The sequence below is a fragment of the Eptesicus fuscus genome, chromosome 17 (genome assembly GCF_027574615.1).
Source record: "Eptesicus fuscus isolate TK198812 chromosome 17, DD_ASM_mEF_20220401, whole genome shotgun sequence".
In the NCBI taxonomy this organism is placed as follows: domain Eukaryota; kingdom Metazoa; phylum Chordata; class Mammalia; order Chiroptera; family Vespertilionidae; genus Eptesicus; species Eptesicus fuscus.
Genome location: NC_072489.1, coordinates 52,429,168 through 52,455,764, shown reverse-complemented (window position 1 = coordinate 52,455,764; position 26,597 = coordinate 52,429,168). Strand labels below are relative to the sequence as shown.

Sequence of the window (26,597 nt, the reverse complement as noted above, 5' to 3'; positions counted from 1 at the left end):
TCATGTTGTCAATATGACACAGCCTTCAGTGCAGTTCTCTTATCTGTTGTATCTGCTAGACAGACATGTAGCTCTGTGGTCCATGATCAATAGCTTCACTTACACTCCTTTCCAGAAGATCATGTTACTGTCTAGTAACCATTTGAGGGCATACATCATAGGAAGCACTTCATAAATCTAGTTGACAAGCTATGCCATTGGAAACATTTATTAATATTCAAGTTCCAAAGAAAAGTATGTTTTTTTAAATTTATCTTTATTGTTGAAAATATTACAGATGACCCCTTTCTTCCCCATCCCATTGACCCCCTTACTTCCTCCTCCCATCCCTTCCCCTCCCCCGGCCTTCATCCCCCTATTGTCTATGTTCTTGGGTTATTCATACATGCATGTAAGCTCTTCGGTTGATCTCTTCCCTTCCCCCACCCCCATTCCCTCTGAGGATCCTCAGTCTGTTGCATGCTTCCATGTCTCTGGATCTATTTTGATTGTCAGTGTTTATTTTGTTTTGTGGGTTTTTTTTCCATTAGATTCCACATATAAGTGAGATCGTGTGATAGTTGTCTTTCTCTGGCTGACTTATTTCACTTAGCATAGTACTCTCCAGGTCCTTCCATGCTGTCTCAAAGGGTGAGAAATCCCTCTTTTTTTACAGCTGCATAATATTCCATCTTGTTAATGCACCACAGCTTTTTTATCCATTCATATACTGATGGGCACTTTGGCTGTTTTCACGTCTCAGCTATTATAAACAATGCTGCTGTGAACATAGGGGTGCATATATTCTTTCCAATTGGTGTTTCGGGTTTCTTAGGATATAGTCCTAGAAGTGGGATTATTGGGTCACATGGCAGTTCCATTTTAGTTTTTTGAGGAAACTCCACGCTATTTTCCATAATGGCTGTACCAGTCTACATTCCCACCAGCAGTTACTAGGGTTCCCTTTTCTCCACATCCTCACCAGCATTTGTTATTTGTTGATTTGTTCATGGTAGCCATTCTGGCAGGTGTGAGGTGATACCTCATTGTCATTTTAATTTGCATCTCTCGGATGATCAGTGACATTGAGCATTTTTTCGTATGTCTCTTGGCCAACTGTATGTGCTCTTTGGAGAAGTGTCTATTTAGGTCTTCTGCCCATTTCTTGATTGGGTTGTTTGTCTTCCTTTTGTTAAGTTGTATGAGTTTGCTTGTTCACTCATTCATTCATTCACCTTATTGAGCACCTACCACATCAGTCTAGACACTGGGTATAACAGTGGACAAAACAGATAAAAATTTCTGCCCTCAAGAAGCTTACTCTCTAGCAGGAGATAAATATAACTGAATAATTATATCAAATGATGGCATAAGAGGTTGGATAGAAGGCAGAATTAACCAGGTGGTGGGGCGGCCTATGAAATTCCCAGCAATTAGGCTTTTCTGTAGAACAGCTTCATTAAATGTAAAATTTAGGTATGAAATGTTCAGCTAAAGAGTAGCTATTAAAATGTATGTTCCAAACATATCTGACTAGTAATTTAGAGATGGAAAAGTCATGGTACCTAGGTATGTCCTATGAATTTTGAAAGAAGAAAGGGTATAGAACTCTCTATTGTACAGTTTTCTGTGCCGCGCCAACACAGCCAAGGGTTCGGCGAGCCTGAGGGAGGTGGGGAAGGATGAAGAAATGATAGACAAAGAGAATAAGCTGGGTCGAGGTGGATCTTTCTGTGCCTGGCTGAGGCCACAGAACAGATCCAGACTGCAAAACTGAGGCTTTATTTATAATCAGGGACAAACAAGGTAATCTACAATGTTGTTGTAAGTTTCACTTGTTTTGGCAGCACTTGCTGCCCCTCCCACAGCCCACTAACTACCCAGGAAAGATCTAGGGAGCAGTCACAAGATCAGGCTTAATTATGCTTAGAGGACTGTGCCCTCCAAGCTGGGACTTGTTTGCGACTTTGCCAGCAGGTCAGTCCGAGGCTTAACCCTATAACCGCTCCCAACAGTTTTCTGCACCCATAAGTTCGAAGGGATATGCCATAGACTGAATGAATTATTTTGTTCCCTCCCAAATTCATATGTTGAAACTCAATACCCCATGTGATGGTATTTGGAGGTGGAGCTTTGGGAGATAATGAGATCATGAGCACAGAGCTTTGGGAGATAATTAGACCATGAAGGGGATTAGTGCTCTAATAAAAGAGTTCCCTTATTTCTTCTGCCATGGGACCCAGAGAGAAGATAGCCATGTGTGAACCAAAAATCAGGCCCTTGCCAGACACTGAATCTGCAAGCACCTTGACCTTGGACTTCCCAGCCTCCAAAATTGTGTGAAATAAATTTCTGTTGTTTATAAGTCACCCAGATTTTGTTACAACAGCCTGAATAGTAATCAGACCATCAAATAATTGTACAAGTATGATTTACCACTGTGATTGGGGCAGGAAAGGGAAAATAAAAGGAGGTGCATGAGCAACAATGTGAGCTCGCAACAGGAGGATCTTGGTGTGTCTGTGGTGGGGCCGGTGGTCAGGGAAGCCTCCCCTCACCCCCATTTCCAGAAAGAGAAGTTTGAGCTGATAGATAAAAGAGGAAAATACAACCACCACTTAATTCCTTCTAGTAAAAAAGTCAACGATGTGGACTTCATAATTCCAAAAGCAGATTTGCATTCTTTCCATACTAAAAGTCACTTAATTTTTGCACAAAACCTGGGAATATCAGTACTTAATGGTCTTTGCCATGTGCCATGTGAAATGTTTATAGAGCATCTATCATCTATCCATTCACTGTGCTAGAGTATGGAGGGCTAACGGCATACATGACACGGCACCTATCCTTGAAGAACCTGCGATCTGGTGGCAAGTAGTGTGCTTACTAGTGGACCGTGACTGGTGGCAGGACAGGTGGAGGTGAGCGGTCAAGGCTGCAGAGACCACCTAGCACTCAGTGGTCTGAGGATGTTGCCAAGGAGGAGACAAGATATGGTGAAGCACCGATGCTCCAGAGAGCTTACTAACCTGCCCAGGACTGGAAAGGCGGAGCATGCTAGTTGTGGGCAGGGACAGGGGCTGCCTCGTACAAGGCAGTGGATGGTGAAGACTAGATGTGACTAGAACGGATGGTGGCCTTCATTTGGGCAAGCAGGTTTCTACCAGAAACGAACTGAACTGTGATGTTCCCATCGTCATTTGAAAGATGGCATTTTAAACATTAATTACAGTAACTTCATTCCTTTTCAAAAATGGAACTAGTGTTGTGTGTTATTTATAGCCACATAGTTTTAAAAAGACTTCTGAACATTGGGTGTCTATAGAAATTTTGAAAAATCAGATCATGTAAAAATAGAATCAGATCATGTACACTCTTCCATCTAGCTAGCATTGGAGTGGCAGAAATCCTCAGAGAATTCTGTTTTAGTAGAGACTATTGCCACTAAGCAATGTGAGTCTTAATGAACTATGTGTTAAAAGGTGTGGCCAGTGCTACCTTTGATTGATTGTTAAAATCCCTTGGCCTCTATAATGCTTACGCCATCAAGAGAGCCCATGAGCATGAACATTATTTTTAAAGTGTTGATCTAAAACGATTAGAAAATTCAGGTTACAATTTCTACTAATGTCAGTGAATTGCAATATATTTTTCAAGAATTATTCTTCAAAGATTGAGTTCTGTGAAGGGGTTTGGGAAAACATCCCAGCTATCAGAGCACTTTCCACTTTGCCACCTTAGGGTTTGTAAGACGTTTACCAGGTCATGATCATTCCGTGCAGAATATGTGTGTTTATAAAATGCAAGGAATTTTATGGAGTAAAATGGATGAAAAGTGGAGGGTTGAATATAGAGATTAAGGGTTTCCTGTATTTAAATATTTGTTTAAAGTAATATTATATTGGCTGATGTATCTGGTATAAGAACTAACTCAAAGTGGTAAAATAATGAATTTGATGTTCTCGTCATTGCGTATAGAATCCCTGTGATTTGATCTACAGATATTAGTCAGAAGAGTAACATGATCACATGGTCCATAGCCGGAAAGAACAGCTATCCTGGCTGGAAAGGCCGCTTATTCTATCGTGACTATTTCCTAACCACAGATGGGGCACAGCTCCTTTCAGAAAACTGTTCTCATCTGTAGTCACCTCTGTGGTATGTCTGTTAGCTTTTCTAACTGACATCTCTTGGTACATGTAAAATAAATGTTTCCCATTTTGCCTTCCCTCAATGGAAAAGAGCTGATTATTGATTTCCTTAAAATAACTCACCATATACTCGAAGCCTTTTATTACCCTGCCCTCTTTTTCTTCGGTCTAATCCCAATTTCATCTACTTTAAGTCCTCTCTCCCAGCCCTTTAATTATTCCCGTTGCTCCCCTGTGATCCCATTCGAGCTTCTTTCCATGCACCTTCAATCGTGCAGCACTTAACCAGTTGCAATCTTATTCTCTGTAATCAGGACCTTCTTGCTTCTGCTAAACACAAGGAGAGCCTTGTCTGCCCCTACGTAGCACCTGTGAACCGAAACGGGCTCCTGAGTTGTTGAGTTGCCGTCTGTTCCAGTGGCTAAGGAAGTTCAGTCTTAAGTAAGACTCAAGAAGTTGGGGGTGGGCAGAGTTACTACCTTGGTGTGACTATTTTGATGCCAACTAGGTACTTTCAGAAGCAAAGACAGGATTGCTGGCTCAAAGTCATGCCCAAATGCCCTTTCCTTGTGCTAAGCTAAAGTAACTGGGCCCACCCTCACTATCCAGACACCAGCCTGGTTTAAAGTATTGTAGAAGATCTAAAATAGGAAAGTTATCTCTGCCTTTCATAAACTTGCATTGAAACCAAGAGAAAAATCACAATGGCAGTATAAGGTACAGGACAATGTATATTAAATATGAGTTGAATGTCAGTAGTTGTTCTGAGCCCTGAGGAATCGGAGCTGGGGAACTGGAGGAAGCTGTCAGTTTCATCAGGAGGTCAAACTTGAGTGCAGCCAGGGAGGCTGGGTGGGGTTGGCACCGGCAGGAGGTGAGAGGAGGTGTCCGTCCGGCAGGGGGTGGCAGGGCAGGTTGATTGGAGCAAAGCACTGGTGGGGTGTTCAGGAAGAGTGACATGAACATTTGGAAGATGCGGGGCCTCATGTGCAAGGTCAAAGCATTTGGCAGAGCAGAGCAGAGGAACCACCTGATAACGTGGTCTCTTAGGAGATGTGCAGGGGAGGCTGGGCAGCAGAGGAACTGGAGGTAAAGAGCCCGCGAGCAGGGTTAATAGACACTGTGCTCTCTGATTTCTGTGGTTGCTGATGGAAAGAGCACTGCACCTGTGCCTTCATCTGTTTCCTCTCGGTTCAGCTTATTGACACACATGTAGCTCTCACTGAGGCTGCCTCCTGGGAGCCTGGACGTTCATAACAGGCAAAGACACATGACACAGATCTTTCTGGGGACCGAAAAGGGAAGGGGGTTGGAGAGAAGATAGATCTGAATAATATATACCAATGGATCCCCTAGCTGGTTTGCCTCAATGGATAGACCGTTGGCCTGTGACTGAAGGGTCATGGGTTCGATTCTAGTCAAGGGCACATACCCCAGTTGCCTAGTCCTGGTTGAGGCACGTGTGGGAGTCAATCACATCGATGTTTTTCTCTCTCTGTCTCTCCCTCTCCCTTCCATTCTCTCTAAACATCAATGGAAAAATATCCTCAAGTGAGTATCATCAAAAACAAACACACAAAACCCCAAATTATACCTCTGGACCCAAAATTCCAACATGTGGCCTAGTTTGAGATAAGTTTGCCTGGGGTAAGCAAGGCCCTATGAACTCGGACAGCTCTTACTTCTCCCTGCGCACGTTGGCAGCCCTCGTGCCTGGTACTTCTGGCTACTGAAGTAATCCGTGCCAGCATGGAAGACGTTAATACCTGTTGTTGTGTTATGGGCCAAATCTTAGAAGGCAGAAAAAAAAAGAAAAAAAAAGAGGACATTGATATCATTCTGGGTGATCTCTTTGTTGTTTTAGCTTGTTATAATTAATACTGTTTGCACATGAAGTGTTACTCGTGTTAAAAACAAGCTTAGTGCGTAGTCAAAGATTTTGTTGATAAAAGGGATGCCAAAATGATTCCCTTCCAACCACTTCTCTTCACTTGTTGTTGTAAATTCAGACTCTGAATTAAATACAGCCCTTGCGTTGGGGGGCCCCCTTTTGCCATCTGGTTGGGCCTCTCAGTATCTTCTTTCCCAGGAATGGTCACTGATTTTTATGGGCATTTAGAAGTTCATGTGAAAACCATTTCGATATGTTTTTTGAGGGTTGGTATTAGCTTCCAGGCTGATACATGAGCAAACAGTTATTTCTGGTGGGAAGCTGCCCCCTCACGTTATTGTTTACGCGTCTCTGTTCAGCTATTTTGAGCTCTGGGCTGCAGGGTGTGGCTCTGTTGAGCTTCAGTGCCTGATGCTTTCAAACAGAGTGCCCTGGGCTTCAGACCAAAGACTGACTCAGGGAGACCCCACACACAGTGGCATTTGTGGTGGTTTGGGAAGGCTTGATGTGAAAGTCCACCTCAGTATTTTCTATGAAAAAAGGGTTTGAGGAAACAAGTAGAATACCATCTCGGATGAAATAAAAAATTATTTTAAAATTGAGTTGGAGTAGAGGATGGAGGAAGAGGATGGGAAGTCTTTGGTAACCACAGGACCGATCCGCCAGGGCGTGTTTTAGAGTTCCATGCCCTGCGCCTGTCCCACCCCCAGCTCCAGTGCATGGGGCGAGGAGGAGGCAGGGACGGTGCTGGCCCAGGCAGGTGGGTCAAGTAGCACTTCTGGAGCACCTGGCCCTTATCGCTGGAAACAGCAGCTGTAACACAGGTCCCAGCCCTGCAGCCTCCCCTTCCCTGAGCAGGTTCAGAAGGACTCCCTTCGCCCTGTGATGGGCTAACCAGCCGGCACTTGCTCTAGGAAAGAGAAGAAAGGACCCCCCGCCTAAGACTCCTGGCCCCCAATTAAAATTCTTGTGCTGCTCTAAACTAAATTGAACACATTGATCGCGGCTGTGTCCTGTCCCTGCCTCTCTTGGTGGTATGAATTGGTGAAAACACAAATGAGAGTGGCCGCCCGGCAAAGGCGTTCAGTCTACTGATATCAATGAAGGAAATGTCTTTTGCCTTTTACCCCCAGCCTGCCTTTGGGCAGCGTTTTAAGTATTTCCTATTCTCCTAAACATGGATTCGTTGCAACATTAAATGTTAACTGCGGCTTTTAGAAGGTTGACGAGATCGTTGCTACCGCGGCCCTGTTCACGCCACGGAAATCATGTTCTGCTTTCATCCTTATTTGACACCTCTGTATGTTGTTCCTTGGTATTTTTACAACACAGGCAGCTCCTATTATTGTTTCTTTAAGATTTAAAAATTTAAAATGTGCCTGTTACAATATCACAACTTCGACATCAAATTGCTTAGATGTACGTATGCCTACTTCACTAGTTAATAGTATTCAGTAAGTTAATTCAAGACCTTAACATCTTCAAGGCAGTTGGCTGTTGTAGCCACACCTTAGTGACGGCAAAGCAGCAAGATTCAGAGGGGCCTTGAGTGGTGCACATGCTTGAAATGATTGGTCACTGAGAAGGAAGCAATTAATCTCCTTCACTGGCAGATATATATAATTTTTAATGAAAGGGATCTATGCTTTTCCCCAGGGCGTATGTTAATTTTCAACTAAAGCAAAGACAAGTGGAGCACCCAAAGTTCAAGATCTAAATAGTTTTAAAAATCTAAAACTCTACTGAAGTTTGATCTTACTAATTGAGACTTCTTGATCACTTGGATGTGAAAGTTTTGCTTGGTGCAAAAGTATTTTTAAAAGCACTTTTAGAAAGTTAAAAGTGTTTGCTAGGCTGTTAATATAAAACCGACCAAAACTTTAAAAAAAAAAAAGTGGGTGATTGGAGGAGAGAATAAAGGGAATTAATAGTAGTTCAAATGCATTATTATTTTTTTTCACTTCCCATGACTTTGAGAAGTAAGAAAGTTTGGAAGAGCAAATGATGTCACTGAAGGTTGGAATCCAGGGGAACCCGTCAAGTTTGAGGCTCAATTCAACTTATCTCAAAAAATTGCTCCCAGTGTTACCTTAGACACGTGGTTGAAGGATCAAAAGAAGCAGAGATGAGGACGTTTGCCCATAAAGTGCTTTCTCACCCTGCGGGAAAATAAGATATGTACATAGAAGAATATCGAAGAAAAATCTCTGAGATAGTCTATAACTCCCTTCCCCCCCCCCCCCCCACCCCCCAGCCCAAGATTGTGTTTGAAGGAATTTGCAGTCAGGATGAGGTTAGTCCATATTTGCGCTCCCTCAACCCACAGGACCCATTTGGTAAGGATGGAGCAGGTGTGAGAACAGCGGGGACCCTGGCAGGTTAGAGGAGGCAGCAGGTGGTGCATGCGCTGTTGTCCAGGTCATGTGATCACAGTAGTATTTATAGGGTGGTCATTCTTAGGCGTGATGGACTTAGGCTGTCATCTTGGGTTACTTGATTGTAAATTGCTGTGGAGTGTTGATCTAAACAAAGGCTGATGAATCCCCAGGGGACAGCTTGCTTGTAGGCTCTACGTCACCCTGACTATCTTTAATCATTTGCTGTTAGTGAAGTCTGCTAACTGAGGGTGGGGGAGTAGTTAGCTCTGTCAGAATGTCCCTGTAGTCAGCATGAGTTCATCTAGGTGTGTTCATGAGTCATGGGACGTAGTCCGAGGAACCCTGGAAGAGTTCTGGTGGGCAAGCAATTTAGTGATTGAACTCACCTCCTTCATCCCCCAACCGAGTGCCCATTAGCTGCTTGCAGAGATAACCAAGAAGCATCCTGGGTTCTTGGCCTAAAGCCCTTGATTGTACAGGCATCACGCAACCTTGGGGATCAGGGGGTTAAGATTGGAGGTTTCCAGCTTTGGCTGTAGCTTCCCAGTCCTACAGCAGTGGACCCCTTCACTCTCAGGGGCCGCCTGAGGCTTTGGTTTTGGACAAGTTACCGTGGCCTTCTCTGGTCTTGTCTGAACATGGACACCAGGCCCCAGCCCCTGGCATCCCAGGACCTGCTTCTTTGCCCGTCTCCATCACCCACAGCTGCAGTGCTGAAAGAAGACACCAGGATCCACACAGCGGAGCATCCTCTTTTGCATGCATTAAGGTCCTGAACGATCGTTTTCTCTTGGACGAGTTCCCTTCTCTTTCCTCTTCTGCCTCTTCATTTTTATCTCTCGCTCTATAATACACAAATGATTGGCTTTTCCTATTTGCTGCACAAAGAGAAAATTAACCGTCTGAATTTTCCATAGCTATGAGAAAGTATTTCCAGAGTGTGAAAAAATAGACATTGGACATTTCAGCTACTGCTTTTCATAGAGTGGGAATTTATTACTCAGCTCAGTTACAATCTTGGCTCAAACAAAGCAGTTGTGTGGGCAAGCAGTAGGTACCTTTCCTAAGTGGCATTGCCAGGGACAGCTTGGTTCATATTTGAGACACCATGAACTAAGAGTATCGTTCCATCTAAGACCGTTTGATTATCTCTGAATCTTAGACATACCACAGAAGTCATTGAGACCCGGCCAGTGGGGTGTGCTGGTATGAGATATTGCATCGCTCCCAAAGGATAGGAAACTAAAGGGGAGGGAGGCAAGAGGGAGATCAGAGCCCAACAATAAATAGCTCTTTGTACCAGTCCCCTCCCCTAAGCCCAAACCACTGAGATCATAGAGTAAGTGAACAGCCTGCAGAGGGCAACTGCCCCAGCAGCTGGACAGACAGAATGACCGGATGTGAACTTGTCTTTCCACAGTGTGTGGCTGTGACCTGGCCCAAGGTGGCTTCTTCATAAAGAACGGGGAGTATCTCTGCACCCTGGACTACCAGAGGATGTATGGGACACGCTGCCATGGCTGTGGGGAGTTCGTGGAAGGAGAGGTGGTGACTGCCCTGGGCAAGACCTACCACCCCAACTGCTTCGCGTGTACCATCTGCAAGTAAGTGGGGGCTTCCCGGCAAAGCGCCGGGCTCTGCTGCCAATGCTTGGGATGGCCCCCTGGAGTCTTGAATTGTGCTTAGTCTTAAAATATTCTTTTTTTCTGAGGTGGCCTTAGATTCCTTTATCTTTCTACTGTATTAGCAGTCTTGGTCATAAAGTAATTTATGGTGTCTTCTGCTAAATAATATGACTCATATTGAGTGGCTTGATACCAAGTCTGAAAGTAGCTCTAGGTCTCAAAAGATTCTGAGCAATGGAACATTGGGAGGAAATGACATAACTGATTAGAAAAATAGAACTTCTTTGGAAGTAGAAGTTCTTGTGTGTGCGTGTACACGTGTGCATGTGCACGTGTGTGTGTGTGTGTGTGTGTGTGTGTGTGTGTGTGTGTGTTTAAAGTAGTCTCATTTACTCTAGAGCAAGAGTGGGCAAACTATGCTCCAAATTAGACCTAATACCCGTTTTTGTAAATAAAGTTTTATTGGGACACAGCCACACCCATTTGTTGATGAATCGTGTATGGCTGCTTTCAAGCTACAGTGACAGAGTTGAGTAGTTGTGACAAAAATCATATGATCCACCAAGTACAAAAAAATATCTATGAGCTGGTATTTTAGGGGAAAAGTTTGCCAATCCCTGCTCCTGGTCATCTATCATCGACAACGTAAATCTTAACTTCACTTGATTAAAACGATCAGTCAGAGAGAAGGAAGCTGAAGTGTGGGTGGGGAAACGTGCTTTTACTGTTTTGCTGTGAGTGCTACGCGTTAGAGAACGTAAGTTGGGTCTGACTCCTATAATCAGGAGGTTCTGAGTTGGTGGGCATCACCTGCACCTGCCTGTCACCTGGCCTCCCCAGCTGATCCAGCCAGGCCAGTCGCTGGACCTCTCTGGGCCTTCTCTGAACAATGGAAAGGAACACTGCACCCCGAGAGGAGAGGAGACCACAACTCAGCATTTCTAGAACTTGGGGGTAGAGCATTTAACACTCTCCTCGGTGACTGGCACCAAGCCACGGGTGGCGTGGGCTTAAGTCCCAATGTACTCCCTGTGTGTGCATTACAGTTCATACCACTGTGAGGCAGCCCAAGGGCGACGTCAGGAGGGATGGCAGTTGTGAAAGCAAAACTCATGTCCAGGAGCTTGACTTTGTCCTTAAGTAATCGCTCTGACTCAGGTGTGCGGGCCTGTTTTGCTTGTGAGCTTCCCATTTCCAATCGAGACAATCACACATTTGAAAACCCATGTTGATGAGGATAATTGGCACATTGGCCTAGTGCAGTGGTCGGCAAACCGCAGCTCGCGAGCCACACGTGGCTCTTTGGCCCCTTGAGTGTGGCTCTTCCACAAAATACCACGGCCTGGGCGAGTCTATTTTGAAGAAGTGGCGTTAGAAGAAGTTTAAGTTTAAAAAATGTGGCTCTCAAAAGAAATTTCAATCATTGTATTGTTGATATTTGGCTCTGTTGACTAATGAGTTTGCCGACCACTGCAAGTAAGTAGGCATGAAAGCTGTCCTGTGGCTATTCATGAATGATTCTGTCAAAATGCTATCTGCCTGGAGAAGAAACTGATACCATATATGCAGAAGGCAGTATTTTTGCAAAATGTGCTGTTATTGATGAATGCCTCACGGGAAAGGGTATTCTCTTTCTGAAAAGAAACTAATAGTAATTTCTAAACAGATATTTATGGCATTGTCATATTTCTCCACCAGAGGCTGGGTCCCACCCAGCACCATGATCCATTCACATCACCCATTCAGACGTCCAGGACAAAGTCTAATTCAGCAGCATTTATCACAGAGGTCCGTCTTGGGAGCTGAAAGAGTTAACGCCTGACCTGTGACCAACTCTCTTGGGGAGGGGCCTTAAGCCTGACTAGGAATTCATGGCATTTGAAATGTTTCTTCATGAAGGGTTTTCCATTTGGAAAATTTCACTGTGTGCGCCCTGCTGAGCGACTTGTTGGGACATCCCCCCGCTAGCGAGCAGAGGTGACTCATTCATTCCCTTTACTGTCTGGATGCCATAGACGCAGCGCACTCTCCCTTCTCAGATTGAGGCACGTTTGTTTGTTTGGGCCGTGTCCAGCTGGCCGGCTTGGTTAAGATGGCATTTCAGACATTTGGGCTGGTGCTCCTCCAAGAAAGGAATTGGCACCGGAGGGCAGCAGGCAGAAGGAGTAAGGAGCAGGAGTGAAATCGCTGGGATAACCTGCAGAGCAATGTCCTTCTGTCTCCAGGCGCCCGTTTCCACCCGGAGACCGCGTCACGTTCAACGGGAGAGACTGCCTCTGTCAACTCTGTGCCCAGCCGATGGCGTCCAGCCCCAAAGAAGCCTCCTGCTCCGGCAGTAAGTGGCCCAGCCCCCGTTGGCACGGGTTCCTCGTGGTTCAAAGGTAGCTCAGGCGGGTGCCTTACTTTTAGTGGAAACTTAGCTGGGGCCGAGAGTAATACTGTCTAAGGCATTTTCACTTGTAAAACAGGAAGCTTTGATTACAACCCATGCAATAAAGAGCATCTCCTTTATTGCAAAAAGACATACATAGAATTGGGCATTAAATTGTGCCTTTTGACAGTAAATGAGGGACAGGGAGTTATAAAACTTTACATTGGCAATGCCATCTCGAGTCGCAGAGGTGGAGATGGGGGAGCATTTGGTGGCGATATAATTGATGTCTCTGTGCCTTAAACAACTATCTCCTGTGCCTAGAGCAAATGAGATGCTTTATACTGACCCTTAAATATTCTTTATTCACCTGGAGGGGTTCTGACATTTGGCCATTGGATGATGGATAATTTGCTGGGTACCTGTGATGTGTATTGTGCCCACTGGTGACAGAGGTGTGAACAGAACAAAGTCAGCATCCTCTAAAAGCTTGCTTTCTGGTGGCAGCAGGTAGACAATAAATGCATATGGCACACAAAAATACCTAACGTGTGAAGAAATTGAAAGTAGAAGAGAAAGGCTAACGGGCTGCACCAATATAGGTCAGTTGGGGGAGAGCTCTCTTAAAGGGTGACACCAAGGAGAGAGCTGAAAAAAGTGGGAACAAGTTAGGTGCTGGAATCTGTAATTCTTTAGGACAAGGGCTTGTCTGGCCTGTGAGAATCCAAAGAAAACCACCCTCCCCCACATAAAAACAGTGGCCAGTTGCACGATTCCTTCTGGTAAGTAACAGCAAGTAGTAGAGTAAACCTTTGAGATGTATTCTGAACTCTGGGCTCCAGACAAGGAAGCTCTACCACCATCTCTCTCCTGGGGCGTGAGGACGTGGGCCAGAGGTCAGCCTTGGTTTCGGTGGATTTCGCCAGTCCCTGGGAGACCTGGGAAAAAAACGCCTTTATGCCTTGCTGGTCTCAGCACAGAAGAATGAGATCAGCTACTTCTCCTCGGGAGGAAGGCTATGGCGTTCATAACAGCGATTCCAAATCTTCCTGTCCACGGAGAAGAATCCTGATGCCTGTTCAAAAGAAGAATGTTCCGGCCAAGGCATTTGCATAGAAATTGGATGTTGACCATTGGGAGGGAAGAAGAAAATAAGGGTTAGTGCATCTTACTCAACAAGATGGGGTCCTTCGCAGGAGGATGTCTATGCCCCGCGGAGGTACACTAGCAGGCTGGGTGGAGCAATGGCTACAGAGCAGCGCAGGATTCTGAGTCCTTCCCTGTCCTTCCCTGCTCTATCCCAAGCAGGTCACCGGGAAGGTGACCTGGGGTGGGCATAGTCACCCACGGAGTGGGAGGGCATGCTCTGAAAGAACATTACCAACAATGTTGGAAGGATTCTTCAGACTCTTTAAGAAAAAGGATTTCAAAGAACTTGTATGCATATGTGCTTAACTCATGGACACCAGACAAAAGGGTGGTGAAGGCCTGGGGTGGGGTTTGGGAGGGGAGCTACAAAACGTGGGAACAAGTTATGTGGGGGAATTTGTAGAAGGTCTGTGTACTTTCTACCTGCCACAGCTGCCTCCCTGCTATAGCAAGATTGGGGAAAACGGGGGAGGGGGAGATATATATAATACTTTCAACAATAAAGGTTTATTTAAAGGATTTTGTGCCGAAACCGGTTTGGCTCAGTGGATAGAGCGTCGGCCTGCAGACTCAAGGGTCCCAGGTTCGATTCTGGTCAAGGGCATGTACCTTGGTTGCGGGCACATCCCCAGTAGGGGGTGTGCAGGAGGCAGCTGATCGATGTTTCTCTCTCATCGATGTTTCTAACTCTCTATCCCTCTCTCTTTCTCTCTGTAAAAAATCAATAAAATATATTAAAAAAAATAAATAAATAAAAATAAAGGATTTTGTGAGTCCCAGGATAGGATGACAGCTGAGAAAGAGCATCATGTCCATGGGCCTACAATAGGAACGGCTGTGTCCTCACATTCTGTGGAGTCCTTTAGTCCAACTATCGTTCTTGATAGGTGGGGAAACTGAGGCCCGCAGGCATACTCACACTACCCACTAAAAGGTCGGAGTAGAGGCAGGTCTTTGGGTTCCTGGTCTGGAGCTCTCTCTCTCTCTTGTTTCATCTGACATTCCTCATGATTTGGATTGAGAAACAAAAGTGGGATATTTTTAAAGGCTTCCAGTCCCCTCCATCCATGCAATTCGGGATCCTGTGTCCTAGTCACAGTTCTACCAAAATGCTTATTCCAATGTTTGTTAAAGTTTTTTTTTTTGTTTTTTTGCTTTATCCCTTTTCTCTGTTTTTATATGACATACATGTTATGTACATGAAAAAAGGAATAAAGCCCAACTGTGTGCTCAGTGGTTGGTGCTCACGATTGGATTCCTGGTCAGGGCACATGCCCGGGTTGCAGGCTCCATTCCCAGTGTGAGGCATGCAGTAGGCAGCCGATCAATGATTCTCTCTCATCATTGATGTTTTTATCTTTCTCTCCCTCTCCCTTCCTCTCTGAAATCAATATATATATTTTAAAAGGAATAAAAATTTTAAGTATAAGAATGTATTCTACTCAAATTCATCACATCTCTAATGGCAGATATAATAATGGTTGCTTATGTGCAAATTGTTAGAACAAATCATATTTTTTCCCTTGCTTGCACATGGATGAAATCTCAATTCTGTGAAACTGCTTTGATCGGTTCATTGTTATTTTTCAACAAGTCCTTGTCTGTTTAGGTAAGTACTCAAGTAGCATTTATGAGGCATGTGGGCGTGGGTGTCTGCCAAAAAGAGAGCTCTTATATATGGTTACACACATGCACAATACGCAGACGAGGCAGGCACGTGGATACTAGTGCAAGGGAGTTTTCAGCAAGTTTCTGAAATTTACTGGGGCGTGATTAGAAAATACTGGTTGTTATTTGTAACTAGAGGCCCAGTGCATGAAATTCATGCACGGGTAGGGTCCCTAGGCCTGGCCTGCGATCAGGGCCGATTGGGGTCTTCCTCCCCCTGGCTGCCTTTGTTCCGCGCCGCTCCCTGGTGGTCAGCCCACGTCATAGTGAGCAGTCGAACTCCTGAGGGGACAATTTGCATATTAGCCTTTTATTATATAGGATTCTTGAAGAATTGCCTTGAACTTTAAAACCATCCTGAGGTCCCTTTGAGTCTTTTTCTTTTCTTTTCATTTTTAAATTGGCAAAGCTTCCTACATAAAATCAAACTGAAACTCTCTCTTGATAATGTTCACAGAATCGATGAAACGTATCAGAGAGCCAAGGTCCTCTTTTTCCTCTGAAATGTTCTTTGAAAAATGAGTTTGCTCTTCTGAACCGCAATTTTATTTCACATACCATGGCTGGTTTTCTGTAGTCACCGAGTAGCAGGTGAAGACAGCGTGAGAGGGAGAGAGGAAGCGAAGCGTGGCCAACAGAAGCTGTCGTTAAAATCCAAAATGGTCTCAGCTGGAGCTTCCTGGGTAGAGGTGCACTTTCAGTTTCTCCTGCTCTTTGAACCTTTCTATCTGTTTTATTTTCCTTATCAAACATCCACATAGCACTCACTATGTATCAGGCACTGTGTAACTGGTCTACAAATCTTCATTTAATCCTCATCACCACCCCGTGAAAACTATCCCCTTTTCACAGATGGAGAGACAAAGGGTCACAGAGGTTAAATGATGTGCACAAGATCACACGGACATTAAGTGGTGGGGCCGGGACACCAACCCCAGCCGTCTGGCGCCAGAGGCCATTACCATCCCTGGTATTGATTTGACCATGTAGGTAGCGCGCTCTGATTTTCAAAGCTGGGGGTTGCGGACCCTCGGAGCGGTGACCTGACTTGTCTGCAAATGACCCACGTGTCCTTCCTGCAGGGCTGTGCACTCTTTACCCGCACCGCTGCCTCCCGCTATAGCAACACTGGATGAATGGAAACCATCGGGAAGTTATTCATAGAAACAAACAACTTCAATTATGGATTATTGCCCCTGGATTAATTAAAACTTGCTGCATCTAGTCTAATGCAATTTGAATTCAATAAGCAATAACCATTTTATAACACAGAGATGATAGTAAGTTATCTCAAAGGGTTGTGACGGGCATTAATTAGATTGCTCTTACTATCAATAACAAAATCAATTGCCTATGTCTAGCTGATCCATACTTTAGAGATAAAGATATTTAGAAATAAAACGTATGCCCTGGAGACATTATAGTCTACCAGAAGAATACACACTCTTCTCTAAAGCTTCTTCAGCTCCTTTCTCCATGAATTCGCCTATAAGGGCAGGACTGGATTTCCGGGGGTTAAGGAGATGGGTGTGGGGGAGTCTGTATGTGACAACCTAGGGCGTGGGGAATAGGGCTTGGATTGTCATTTCCTACGCTGCTCCTGTCTATTTCGGGCACCTGAGCGCGAGTGGGCTGCTGTCTACAATCACCCTTTCCCTTCAAAGGGTGTCGGACTAGTGTCTGATGGCATGTGGGTTGGGTGGATTGGCGTGGGGAACACCCACGCACGAATACATCCAAACCCATCTTCCTCTCTCTCCCCGTTCTGTACAGCACTGTCATTATTCTGACTCACTGGAACTCTTACAGGTATCAGGACAAACGCTCCACTTGGTCTGAGTTTAAGTTGTTTTTATTGATTTTTTTAGAGAGGGAGAGGGATAGAGACATAGAAACATTGATGAGAGAGAAACATCATCAATTGGCTGCCTCCTGCACGCCTCCTACTGGGGATCGAGCCCACAACCTGGGCATGTGCCCTGACTGGGAATTGAACCAGTGACCTCTTGGTTCATGAGTCATTGTTCAACCAATGGGCCACACTGGCCAGAGTCTCATCTTTTTTGTAAGGTTTTTCTCCTGTATCATAAAAGGGAAAGTGGTTATTACTTTAGATAAGTTTATTGGTGACAGAATCACGTGTTGTTTTTTTTAAAGGAGCAATGTCAGGGAATGTATTTCCTCACCTCTGAGTGTGAGATTAAAGGGAGGCCTCGCCTCTCTGGGCATTTAGGGTGCCAGTCCCTGGCGTGGCAGTTCCGATATTGCTGTACTGGGTAAGAGTGGGGTTTAGGATTTACATAGTAGGCAGAGGTCTACTGCAAACAACAAGGTATGTTGCAAAAAGGAACATTTATATTCAGATATTTCAGATTGAAATCTATAACAACTGTGAGTCAGACATAAAGATCCCAGAGTGACACAGCACATGGGTGATCTCAGAAGTGTTCTCAGTGGACGGAGAGTTAATGGCATTTTGTTATTTGCTGTTTTTGTTTCACCAGATATGCCTCTTACGTATTGAGACCCACACCTTTTAACACTTACCAGTAAAACTAGAATGTTAATGATTGGAACAGCGGTCGGTCCCCAGTGTATTTTTAATTTTTCAGTGGCAGTAAAGATGTAGCTATTCAAAGGACTGCTGTGTATACATTTCTATATCTATAAAAACCTAAGTGACTGTTATGACTGGTCGACCAAACAACCAGTCGACCAGTCGCTATGATGTACACTGATCACCAGGGGGCAGATGCTCAATGCAGGAGCTGCCCACTGGTGGTCAGTGCGCTCCCACAGCCAACCTCCCACAGCCGGCCAACCTCCCATGGTCCCTCCCCACTGCCCGGCCAGCCCTGATCGGCCCTGATCAGGGACTGGTTGAGAAGGCCCTATCAGCCCCGATCGCTGGCCAGGCCGAAGGACTCTATCCAGGCACGAATTCATGCACCAGGCCTCTAGTAGTTGTATATTCCTATAGATTGTCCCAGGAAGATACTGAGAAATTTCTATTAGTACTTGTCTTCAGCAGGGTGGAAGGGAGTGGCTAGGAGATAGGAAGGAAAGGAAATTATTTTTTACTGCACACAAAAAAATTTTTAACTGTGTGTATGTATGACCTATTTAAAACCAAAACAAAGTACTTAAACAATAACAATGTTATAAAATAAAAGACTCATTCATTACAGACTGGATTTTCATGGCTGTTTGCCCTTGCTATGACCTTCAGCCGAATATGTATTAAATGGCTGGTCACATGGTAAAAGTACCGAAACTGACATTCTGCCCTTCTTTTCTTCTTCCTGTCTTTGGAATAGAGTGAAGGAGCTGATGTTTGCTAATGACTGCTGAATCTGAAAAACTGACGTAGGATTCAAGCATGATTTCCTCTCTGGCAAGAGCCCATGCCCACTGGGTGACCATAGCCAGTTAAAGATTAATTGTGAAACTCTTCACCCGGTTAAAGTTTACAAGAAAATTAGGGAATTCAGTACAAGACAAACCTTCTTACAGTTATGATTTTTTCCCTTTTTATTGAATTTATTAGGGTGACACTGGTTAACAATATACAGATTTCAGGTGCACAATTCCACAACACATCATCTGTACACCATATCGTGTGTTCTCCATCCAAATCAAGTCTCCATCTATCACCACTTATTTCCCCTTTACCTTCCTCCACCTCCCTCCTCAATTTGTTTTGAGGTAAAGTTCACATAACAAAATTAACCCCTTTAAAGTGAACATTTTAGTACTTTCACAATGTTATACAACCACCATCTCTGTCTAGTTCTAGGCTGTTTAAGAGGTTCGTTTTTCATCCCCCAAAAAGAAGGCCCATGCCCACTAAACATTTACCAATCCCTCCTTCTCCCAGCCTGGGCAACTGCCAACCTGCTATCTGCCTCTGTGTCGTGAATGTAAATGTGCATATGCGGCCTTTTGTTTCTGGCATCTTCTATTTATCATAATGTTTTCGGGGTTCATCCAGGCTGAGGCGTTTATCAGTACTTCATTCTCTTTACGGTTGAGTAATATTCCATTGTGTGGATAGACCACAATTTCTTTACCCATTCATCTGTTAATGGACACTTCGTTCATGTCCCCCCTTTGGCTGTTGCGAGTCGTGCTTCAGTGAACGTGCTTGTACAAGGGTTTGTTGGAGTCTGTTTTGGGGGTCTTGGTCCAGCTTCAAGAAGGGTTTGCGAAGGACTGTCTCAAATCTTGAAAGCAGTGGCTGCCAATTTTCTGAACTCCCTGAGAGCTGTCAGGCTTGTGTCCACCAGGGCTTGCAGTGTGGAGGGTTATGGCATGGGCACCACTGAATGCCCCAGGTGACTGCAGGTACCAGCCTTCATCAGGGGCACCTGTCTTTCTTCCTCCCGTGTCTGCTCGTTCTCCCACTCTTCCTTTTCTTTATGCCCCTTTGCCACCTGGCCATCAACTGAGTAGAGGACCACTAGAGCACAGCCTATTGGTGGAAGTCTGACGCCACACGTTCCAAACCCTGTCCAGAAACGGATCAGAAGTGCTCAGGGCTCAGGCTCTGAGCTTAGGACACATTAGTTCTGTCTTCCTGCCCTTTTGAGGGGTAGCTCGGGTCTCAAACAATGCAAGGCACGTCTGGACGACACATTGTAAGCAGAAAGGAGAGCTGCTCAAGCCCACAGGGAGGCATTGGTCCAGCCTCGTGCTGCATGAGTGGTCACTGGCCCTGTGGCAAGAAGCCCTGCCCACTGAAGGTTCGGCTGGAACTTTTCACCCGTGCAGGCTGGAGATCGCTGTCTGTGAGGCTGCATCAGACCAGGGCCTTTGCTGAGAGCATCCCACGACTGGGTGAAGCTTGGCTCTGTTTTCATCGCTTCCCACCTTCCTCTTGCTGTACTGGTGGCATCTGTAGTCCAAAGAGAATCCTACTTTTAATCTCAGGACAAGCCCCGTGATGTTTGCATCATCAGAAATGATGCTGAGCAGCCACAATGGACAAAACAGACCGACAGTGCAGGGGACGAGCCCGAAAAGCAGTGATGCTCTGGGCCTGCCCTCCAGCTGCGCTTTTGAAATTGTTAGTTGACCCGGCGTGGCTCTGTGGTTGAGCGTCGACCTATGAACCAGGAGGTCAGGGTTCGATTCCCAGTCAGGGCACATGCCCGGGTTGTGGGCTTGATCGCCAGTGTGGGGCGTGCAGGAGGCAGTTGATCAATGATTCTCTCGCATCACTGATGTTTCTATCTCTCTCTCCCTCTCCCTTCCTCTCTGAAATCAATAAAAAATATATCTAAGAAAAAAAGAATTTTGAAGTTGTGAGTGTACTTATTAAGATAATGTTTATTCCATACATTAGCCTCTTCTTTTATTTCTGAAAACATGTGGGTGAACACATACAGTCACTCATACACACAGAGTTCCTTTGATAGGACTTTAAACCTGAAAATTAGAGCAGATGACAAAATAGTATTAATGTTTTATGCTAATATTTTTTATTTCCCATCAAAGATTCTCCATTGCATCCCGAGGAAATACAGGCATGTTACTTTTTTTATTTGTTGGTCAGGGAAATGGAAGAGAGGCTGTTTAAGAGATTCGTTTGCAAGGCAGTAGATACTGTCTTTAAGCAGATATTGAAGTTTTCAGCATCCTTTTGAAAGTATATGTTCTCCTCCATAAATGTATAGTCTCAATATGTGGCACTCTTACTGTGTATCTGGCACCCGTATCGCTCACCCTGCTCTAAGCAGGCTCCCATCGGCCCATGGGAATCAGTTGCTGAGTTCAGCCCTGAGTGCTGAGGCCTGTTTGTGGGCCAGACAAAGCCATCCTCCACAGCTAATTAGATGAGCTTCTCAGGCTCTCAGTTCTAATGCTTTTGGGTTGGTACCAAGGCAATTGCTTTGATGCTCACCCCCATGCCTAGCAGCATTAGCTGTGGGGGATGCCTGCTTAATAACTTCATAATCAATTATGAAGAGAGGAAAGGCAAATAGTCTGGCTCCTTTTCATCTCCCACTCAGATCCTAGTCGTGACTATGGGAGAAAAACACACCAATCTGATTAAAGAAGAGAGCTTCTTGACCTTGAGAATCCCTAGTACTCCTAGCAGAATTCTGAGAGTACTGGTTTAGGGATCAGAATTGGAAATCTCAAATGTGTAAATGGCCTATATTTATAAAATGATGAGCAAAGTAACTGAAATTCTGTAAGTATACAGGATGTCCACTTAACTGAAATTCTATAAATATATACACTCTTTAAATGGAGGGAAAAGCCCTAGCTGGTTTGGCTCAGTGGATAGATCGTCGGCCTGTGGACTGAAGGGTCCTGGGTTCGATTCTGGTCTAGGGCATATGCCCGGGCTTCGGGCTCGCGTGCAAGAGGTGGCCAATCAATGCTTCTCTCTGATCATTGGTGTTTCGCTCTCTCTCTCTCTCTCTTCCTCTCTGAAATTAATAAAATGTTTTTCAAAAAATGTTTAAAGAAGGAAAGACAGGATCTTTTGGTCACATATGGCATTAGGGAGGACTTGGGCAGTGGCTGCTGCCGGTGCCTTCGTCTGTCCTGGTGAGGGCTGATCACCTGTTGCTGCTGTGGCCCCTGAAAACTTGTTTGTTGTGCAGTATTTGTCTTCCAAAGACAAGAAGAACCTTCCTTAAAATAGCAGGTCAGAGGCTGCTCTGGCCACAGTGTTTCCATCGTGACCATCAGGACAGCAAAGGGAGCAGCTGACCTCAGCGGGGCCAGGGTGATGTGGAAAATCTGGTTCAAGGTTACAGACTCGGCAGCACATAAACCTTTTACTATAATCCTGGCCCATTCCCAGTGAGTTTGAGATATAAATTATTTATACCATGGAGACCCCTTTGCCAGAGAGTGGCGAATACATTGCATCTGTGTGAAACGTTCTGACCCCCTCTACCCCCTTCTCAAAATATGTCTTGTGATGTCATACTGCTTTTTTGGCTAATAACAGCATAGAATTTCAGAAGTTAAAAAAAGGACTTTTAAAAGCTAACTCTTGAAAAGTGCTTAGCCTAACACATTAGCAGTTTCACATTCCTTTTGCCCTCCACCTATTTTTTCTTTATCTTTTCTTTTTTCCCCTATCCTTTCTTATAGTGGCCTCATATCTGGATATTGGCCATGACATGCCAAAAAAAAAAGGAAATAAATAAATAAATCTTTGGACTTATTTCAGTGACTTGGTTTACAGTTTTGTTCCCAAATGGACTGTGGCCTTGCCCGGCCAGTGTGACTCAGTGGTTGAGCATCGATGCAGGAACCAAGAGGTCACCAATTCCATTGCCGGTCAGGGCACATGCCCAGGCTGCGGGCTCAATCCCCAGTAGGGGGCGTGCAGGAGGCAGCTGATCAATGATATTTCTACCTCTCTATCACTCCTCTCCCTTCCTCTCTCTCTCTAAATATATATATAAATTTAAAACTTTAAAAAATGGACTGTGGCCAGTCACTGTTTGTCAGCTCATACATGTCTGTTTTGGAACCTGACAGTATTGAAGGGCCCAGATAAAGAAAGAAAACAACCTTCACCAATACCCCCTTGTTAGATCGATGTTCTTATCACTACTCACTGATGTGGTCTTTTTGGTCAAGGAAAGGTTTTTAGAAACCCAGATCCTTTATACCTTAAAGATGTTAAAACTCTAAGCCAACTCTTATAAAACACTAGAGGCCCAGTGCATGAAATTCATGCACCCGTCTGGGGGCCCTCAGCCTGGCCTGCGCCTTCTTGCAGTCTGGGAGCCCTTGAGGGACATCCTTAGTGCTGCCTCTGAGGAAGGAGAGGCTTCTGAAACTGCTGCTGCGCTCGCTAGCCGTGAGCCCAGCTTCTGACTGTGAGAGCGCACTGACCACCAGGGGCCAGCTCCTGCATTGAGCATCTGCCCCCTGGTGGTCAGTGTGTGTCATAGCAGCCAGTCGTTCTGCCATTTGGTTGATTTGCATATTAGCCTTTTATTATATAGGATAAGGATTTTTTTTAATCCAGGGGTTGCAAACTGAAGGGCCTACAACAAAGGCCAGGCTGGTAACATAGGTGCATGCGGTCAGTTCAAGCGTGAGGACAGGTGGCGACAGACATCCAGACCCCAGGAAGCAATGTAAACGCAGCCGACCAGGAAGACCTGTCCCTTAGAAAGTGGGCAGCCACTGTGTGCCTCCGAACAGTGCTTGCTGTGAAGGAATCCATGTGTCCGAGGGTGACACGTGTTGAAGGCTGTGTTGAAGGCAGCTTGTCAACCCAGCAGAGTCTGACCCACGTCCAGGTCATGCTTCTCTGTGTCCCTTCTTTCTCTCGCTTTTGGACAGAGCAGCTTTCTCTAGCCTTCTGGCGTCACCATTTTATCACAGGAGATAATGGGAAAGCCATGCCCTGGAGGAACAGTGGAGTAACAAGATACGATGTCATTAAATTCAGGACCTCAAGTTAGCCAAGCCGTGGAATTTACATTTGTTTTCTGCTTTCCTTAAAGCTCCCCGGAATGAGTCCTGGCCAGGCATAAAGTGCCTCTAGTTAACAGTCTATTAAAATTAGGACTTTAAAAGGACAGCACTTGAATCTTTTATAGGGTCTCCAAAGCCTTATTCCACTTTCTATTAATACCAACCTAACTCTGAAGTGATTTCGTTTCTATTTATTTTTCGTTCACGTGTATAGCTATGAACTCAGGTGCTCATCTTTGTCGGTGACAAATAGACTTTCTTTTTTTACTTACAAAAAAAAAAAAAAAAAGGATTTCGGGGAATGCTTGCATTTTCTGGAACTTACCTGGGCAACCATTTCAATACTGAAGCTTGATTATATGACTTATTCTTAATCTTTTAAGTTTTACAGGAAAGGAAGGAAATACTCTGACCTGGCTCAAAATCCCTGTGGACATTTTTAAACATCTCAGTATCTCAGCCGGCACCAATTGAACGAGGAAAGTCCCTCTCTGGTTCCTTTATGATTGCCATGATTTTCACGATAGTTCTCTGCTTAGATGGTTTTTACCCCCAAAGGAACCTCATGTTCAGGTTCCATCGCGGCAGTATTTGCCCATCGGCAGTGGAAGAGGCACTGACCGGGGAGGTGAGCTTGTGATTGGAGGTCTAACCCAGAGCAGCCTGGTGAGCTGCAGCGGCCTGGGTTCACGTGACCTGAGGACCGGAGCTGCCCGCTGTGCAGTTAACGGGACACTGCTTATCCGTGGCCTGTGCAAAGCCCACGTCCACCCTGGGCCTCAGTCCCTGAGTATAACAGGGAGCCCGTACATCAGGTGGTCTTCAGGGTCCCTCTGGCTCTCGAGTGCCCTGTGATCTGTAAGAGGCAAGTAATCCGGCCGTTTCAGGTGAGCGGGAGCCCTAAGTGGACTGAGGTCACAGAAGAGCAAGACCGCTCACAAGCTAAAAGCTGAGTAGCAACAACAGTAATAGCGTTAATATGCTGATGGCGGTGATTGTGGAACCGGAGAAACCAAAATGCCTTTCCCAGAGGCTGACAGCGGGCTGTAGTTATTTGTGAAGGGGGAAGAGGAAATGTAAGATTTATGGGATTGTTACAACCATGAGAGCCACAGGCACTGAGTGTTTACCGTGTGCCTGGCACTCTGCTCAGTGATTGCACATAGTCTCGCCAGCCCATTTTACGGATGAAGAAACTGAGGTCCAGTGGCTGCCTAGCTTGCCCCCGGTCCCTTAGTTCAATGTCAGAGCTGGAATTTGACTCCGGGTCTCTTTGCCTCCAAAGTCTTTATTCACAGTTAGTATGTAGGATCGGTGCACAATTAGTGTATAGAATGGGTCAAAACAAGGAAGAATCTTATTTTATCCTCTCTCAGAGCTCCCTTTACCCTTGATAATATCTTAGGTCAGTGGTCAGCAAACTGCGGCTCACGAGCCGCGGTTTGCCGCTCTGTTGACTAATGAGTTTGCCAACCACTGCGTAAGGCATTACCCTTACCCAGAAGTTTTGACTTCAGGTTAAAGACATTAGTACATTATTAAAATGTTTTTTAAGTGTTTTTCCCTAAGGCAGTGGTCGGCAAACTCATTAGTCAACAGAGCCGCAGTTTGCCGACCACTGTCTTAGGTGGATCCCGTAGCTTTCTGGTTACTTTTAGCTCTTAAAAGTCCATCCTGGTTAAAAACTCGATTCTCACATCCGGTTCAGAGCTGCACCCTGTCCCCAGCTCAGGACCAACCCAAACTGGAGACCTGCAGTGAGGAGGGGGCACAGCCTCTTCTTCTACCCCTTCCTGTACCGCTTATGGGCCCTTTGGGTCCAGGCCAGGGGGGGAGGTTTCACGGAAGAAGGGAAACAGTGTTGTAAAGCTGGCGGCAGGCTCTTTAGCTGACACTCTCTGGAGACATCTTTCAGGGGGTGGGTTTTGAATTCCTTGGCAAAAGCAAGCCGTTTCTGGCTCCCTTGTTATAGCAAATCCCCTCCCCGCTTCCCAGCTCAGGCCCTGCTCCTTCCGGTCTCCTCATTGCCACTTACTAATGAGGTCCCCAGCCCTGCCAGGCAGCTTTCTCGGGTGTGCGTTCAGGATGCTCGGGCGTGGGTACCAGCCACAGCACCCACAGGCATCTCCAGTGAGCCAGACAGCGGACACCCACACCGCTGCCACTCTGTCTTCTCCTTAGCCTGCCAGCAGGGGGCGCTCCAGCAGGCTTCCTGCCTTGCAGATTCCCAGATTCCACAGGCTCCAGACTTGCTGTTCCTGAAGGCTTCCAACTCCAGGACCACCCCCAGTCCTTTCGTCCCAAGAACCTAACACCAAGCTCCTCTGGGATCCCATAGCAGCCCTGGGCCTGAGCGTCCCACTTCGTAGACATCTTGGTAGGAGGCGGGAAGCCCGTCTCCTCTGCTCTCAGGGTCCTCTGATCCCTTCACAGCAGCGGGGAGGGGACACCTCACTCCCGCAGTGTGGACGGCTCCCTGCGGACTCTCCTCTATTCCTCTTTGAATTTCCGGCTCCAGAGGTAATAGGGGTTGAGAGCGGCAGGTAGACTCTGCTGTCCTGGTCCGTCTGGCAGGGATGCCTAGCACCCTACTTTGGCAGATGGACTGTGTATCACCATCTCTGGCTCTAAGTCCGTAGCCCCACATTCCAAGACACTAGGAAAAGCCTTCCATGATCTGGCAGCTTTGATCCAGAGTAGGGAATGAGACTTTTCCTCTGCACGGCGGTTTCCACCTTCATTTCGGAAGTAGGCGTGACGGCAGCACGCAGGCCTGGGCAGGTGGGATGAGTGGGAACTTGGTAACCACGCCGTCCCCTTTTCTAGAGCTCCGTGTCCTCCTTCTCCACAGAGCACAGCTCCATAGAACAAGACACCCCTCTGGCCCTCACTCTGCCCCAAAGGGAAAGTCTAGGGGGGCCGACAGAA

At 45.8% G+C, this 26,597-nt stretch overlaps 1 protein-coding gene across 1 annotated transcript in view; it reads left to right on the top strand.

Moving 5' to 3' along the window:
• The window catches only part of ABLIM1 (actin binding LIM protein 1), a 185,328-nt gene that overhangs the window by 69,936 nt on the left and 88,795 nt on the right, over positions 1–26,597 (top strand). The window contains exons 3-4 of the mRNA XM_028149531.2: positions 9,820–10,003; positions 12,250–12,359. Of these exons, the coding sequence (XP_028005332.2) occupies positions 9,820–10,003; positions 12,250–12,359 (294 nt within the window). The remainder of the gene's footprint in view (positions 1–9,819; positions 10,004–12,249; positions 12,360–26,597) is intronic.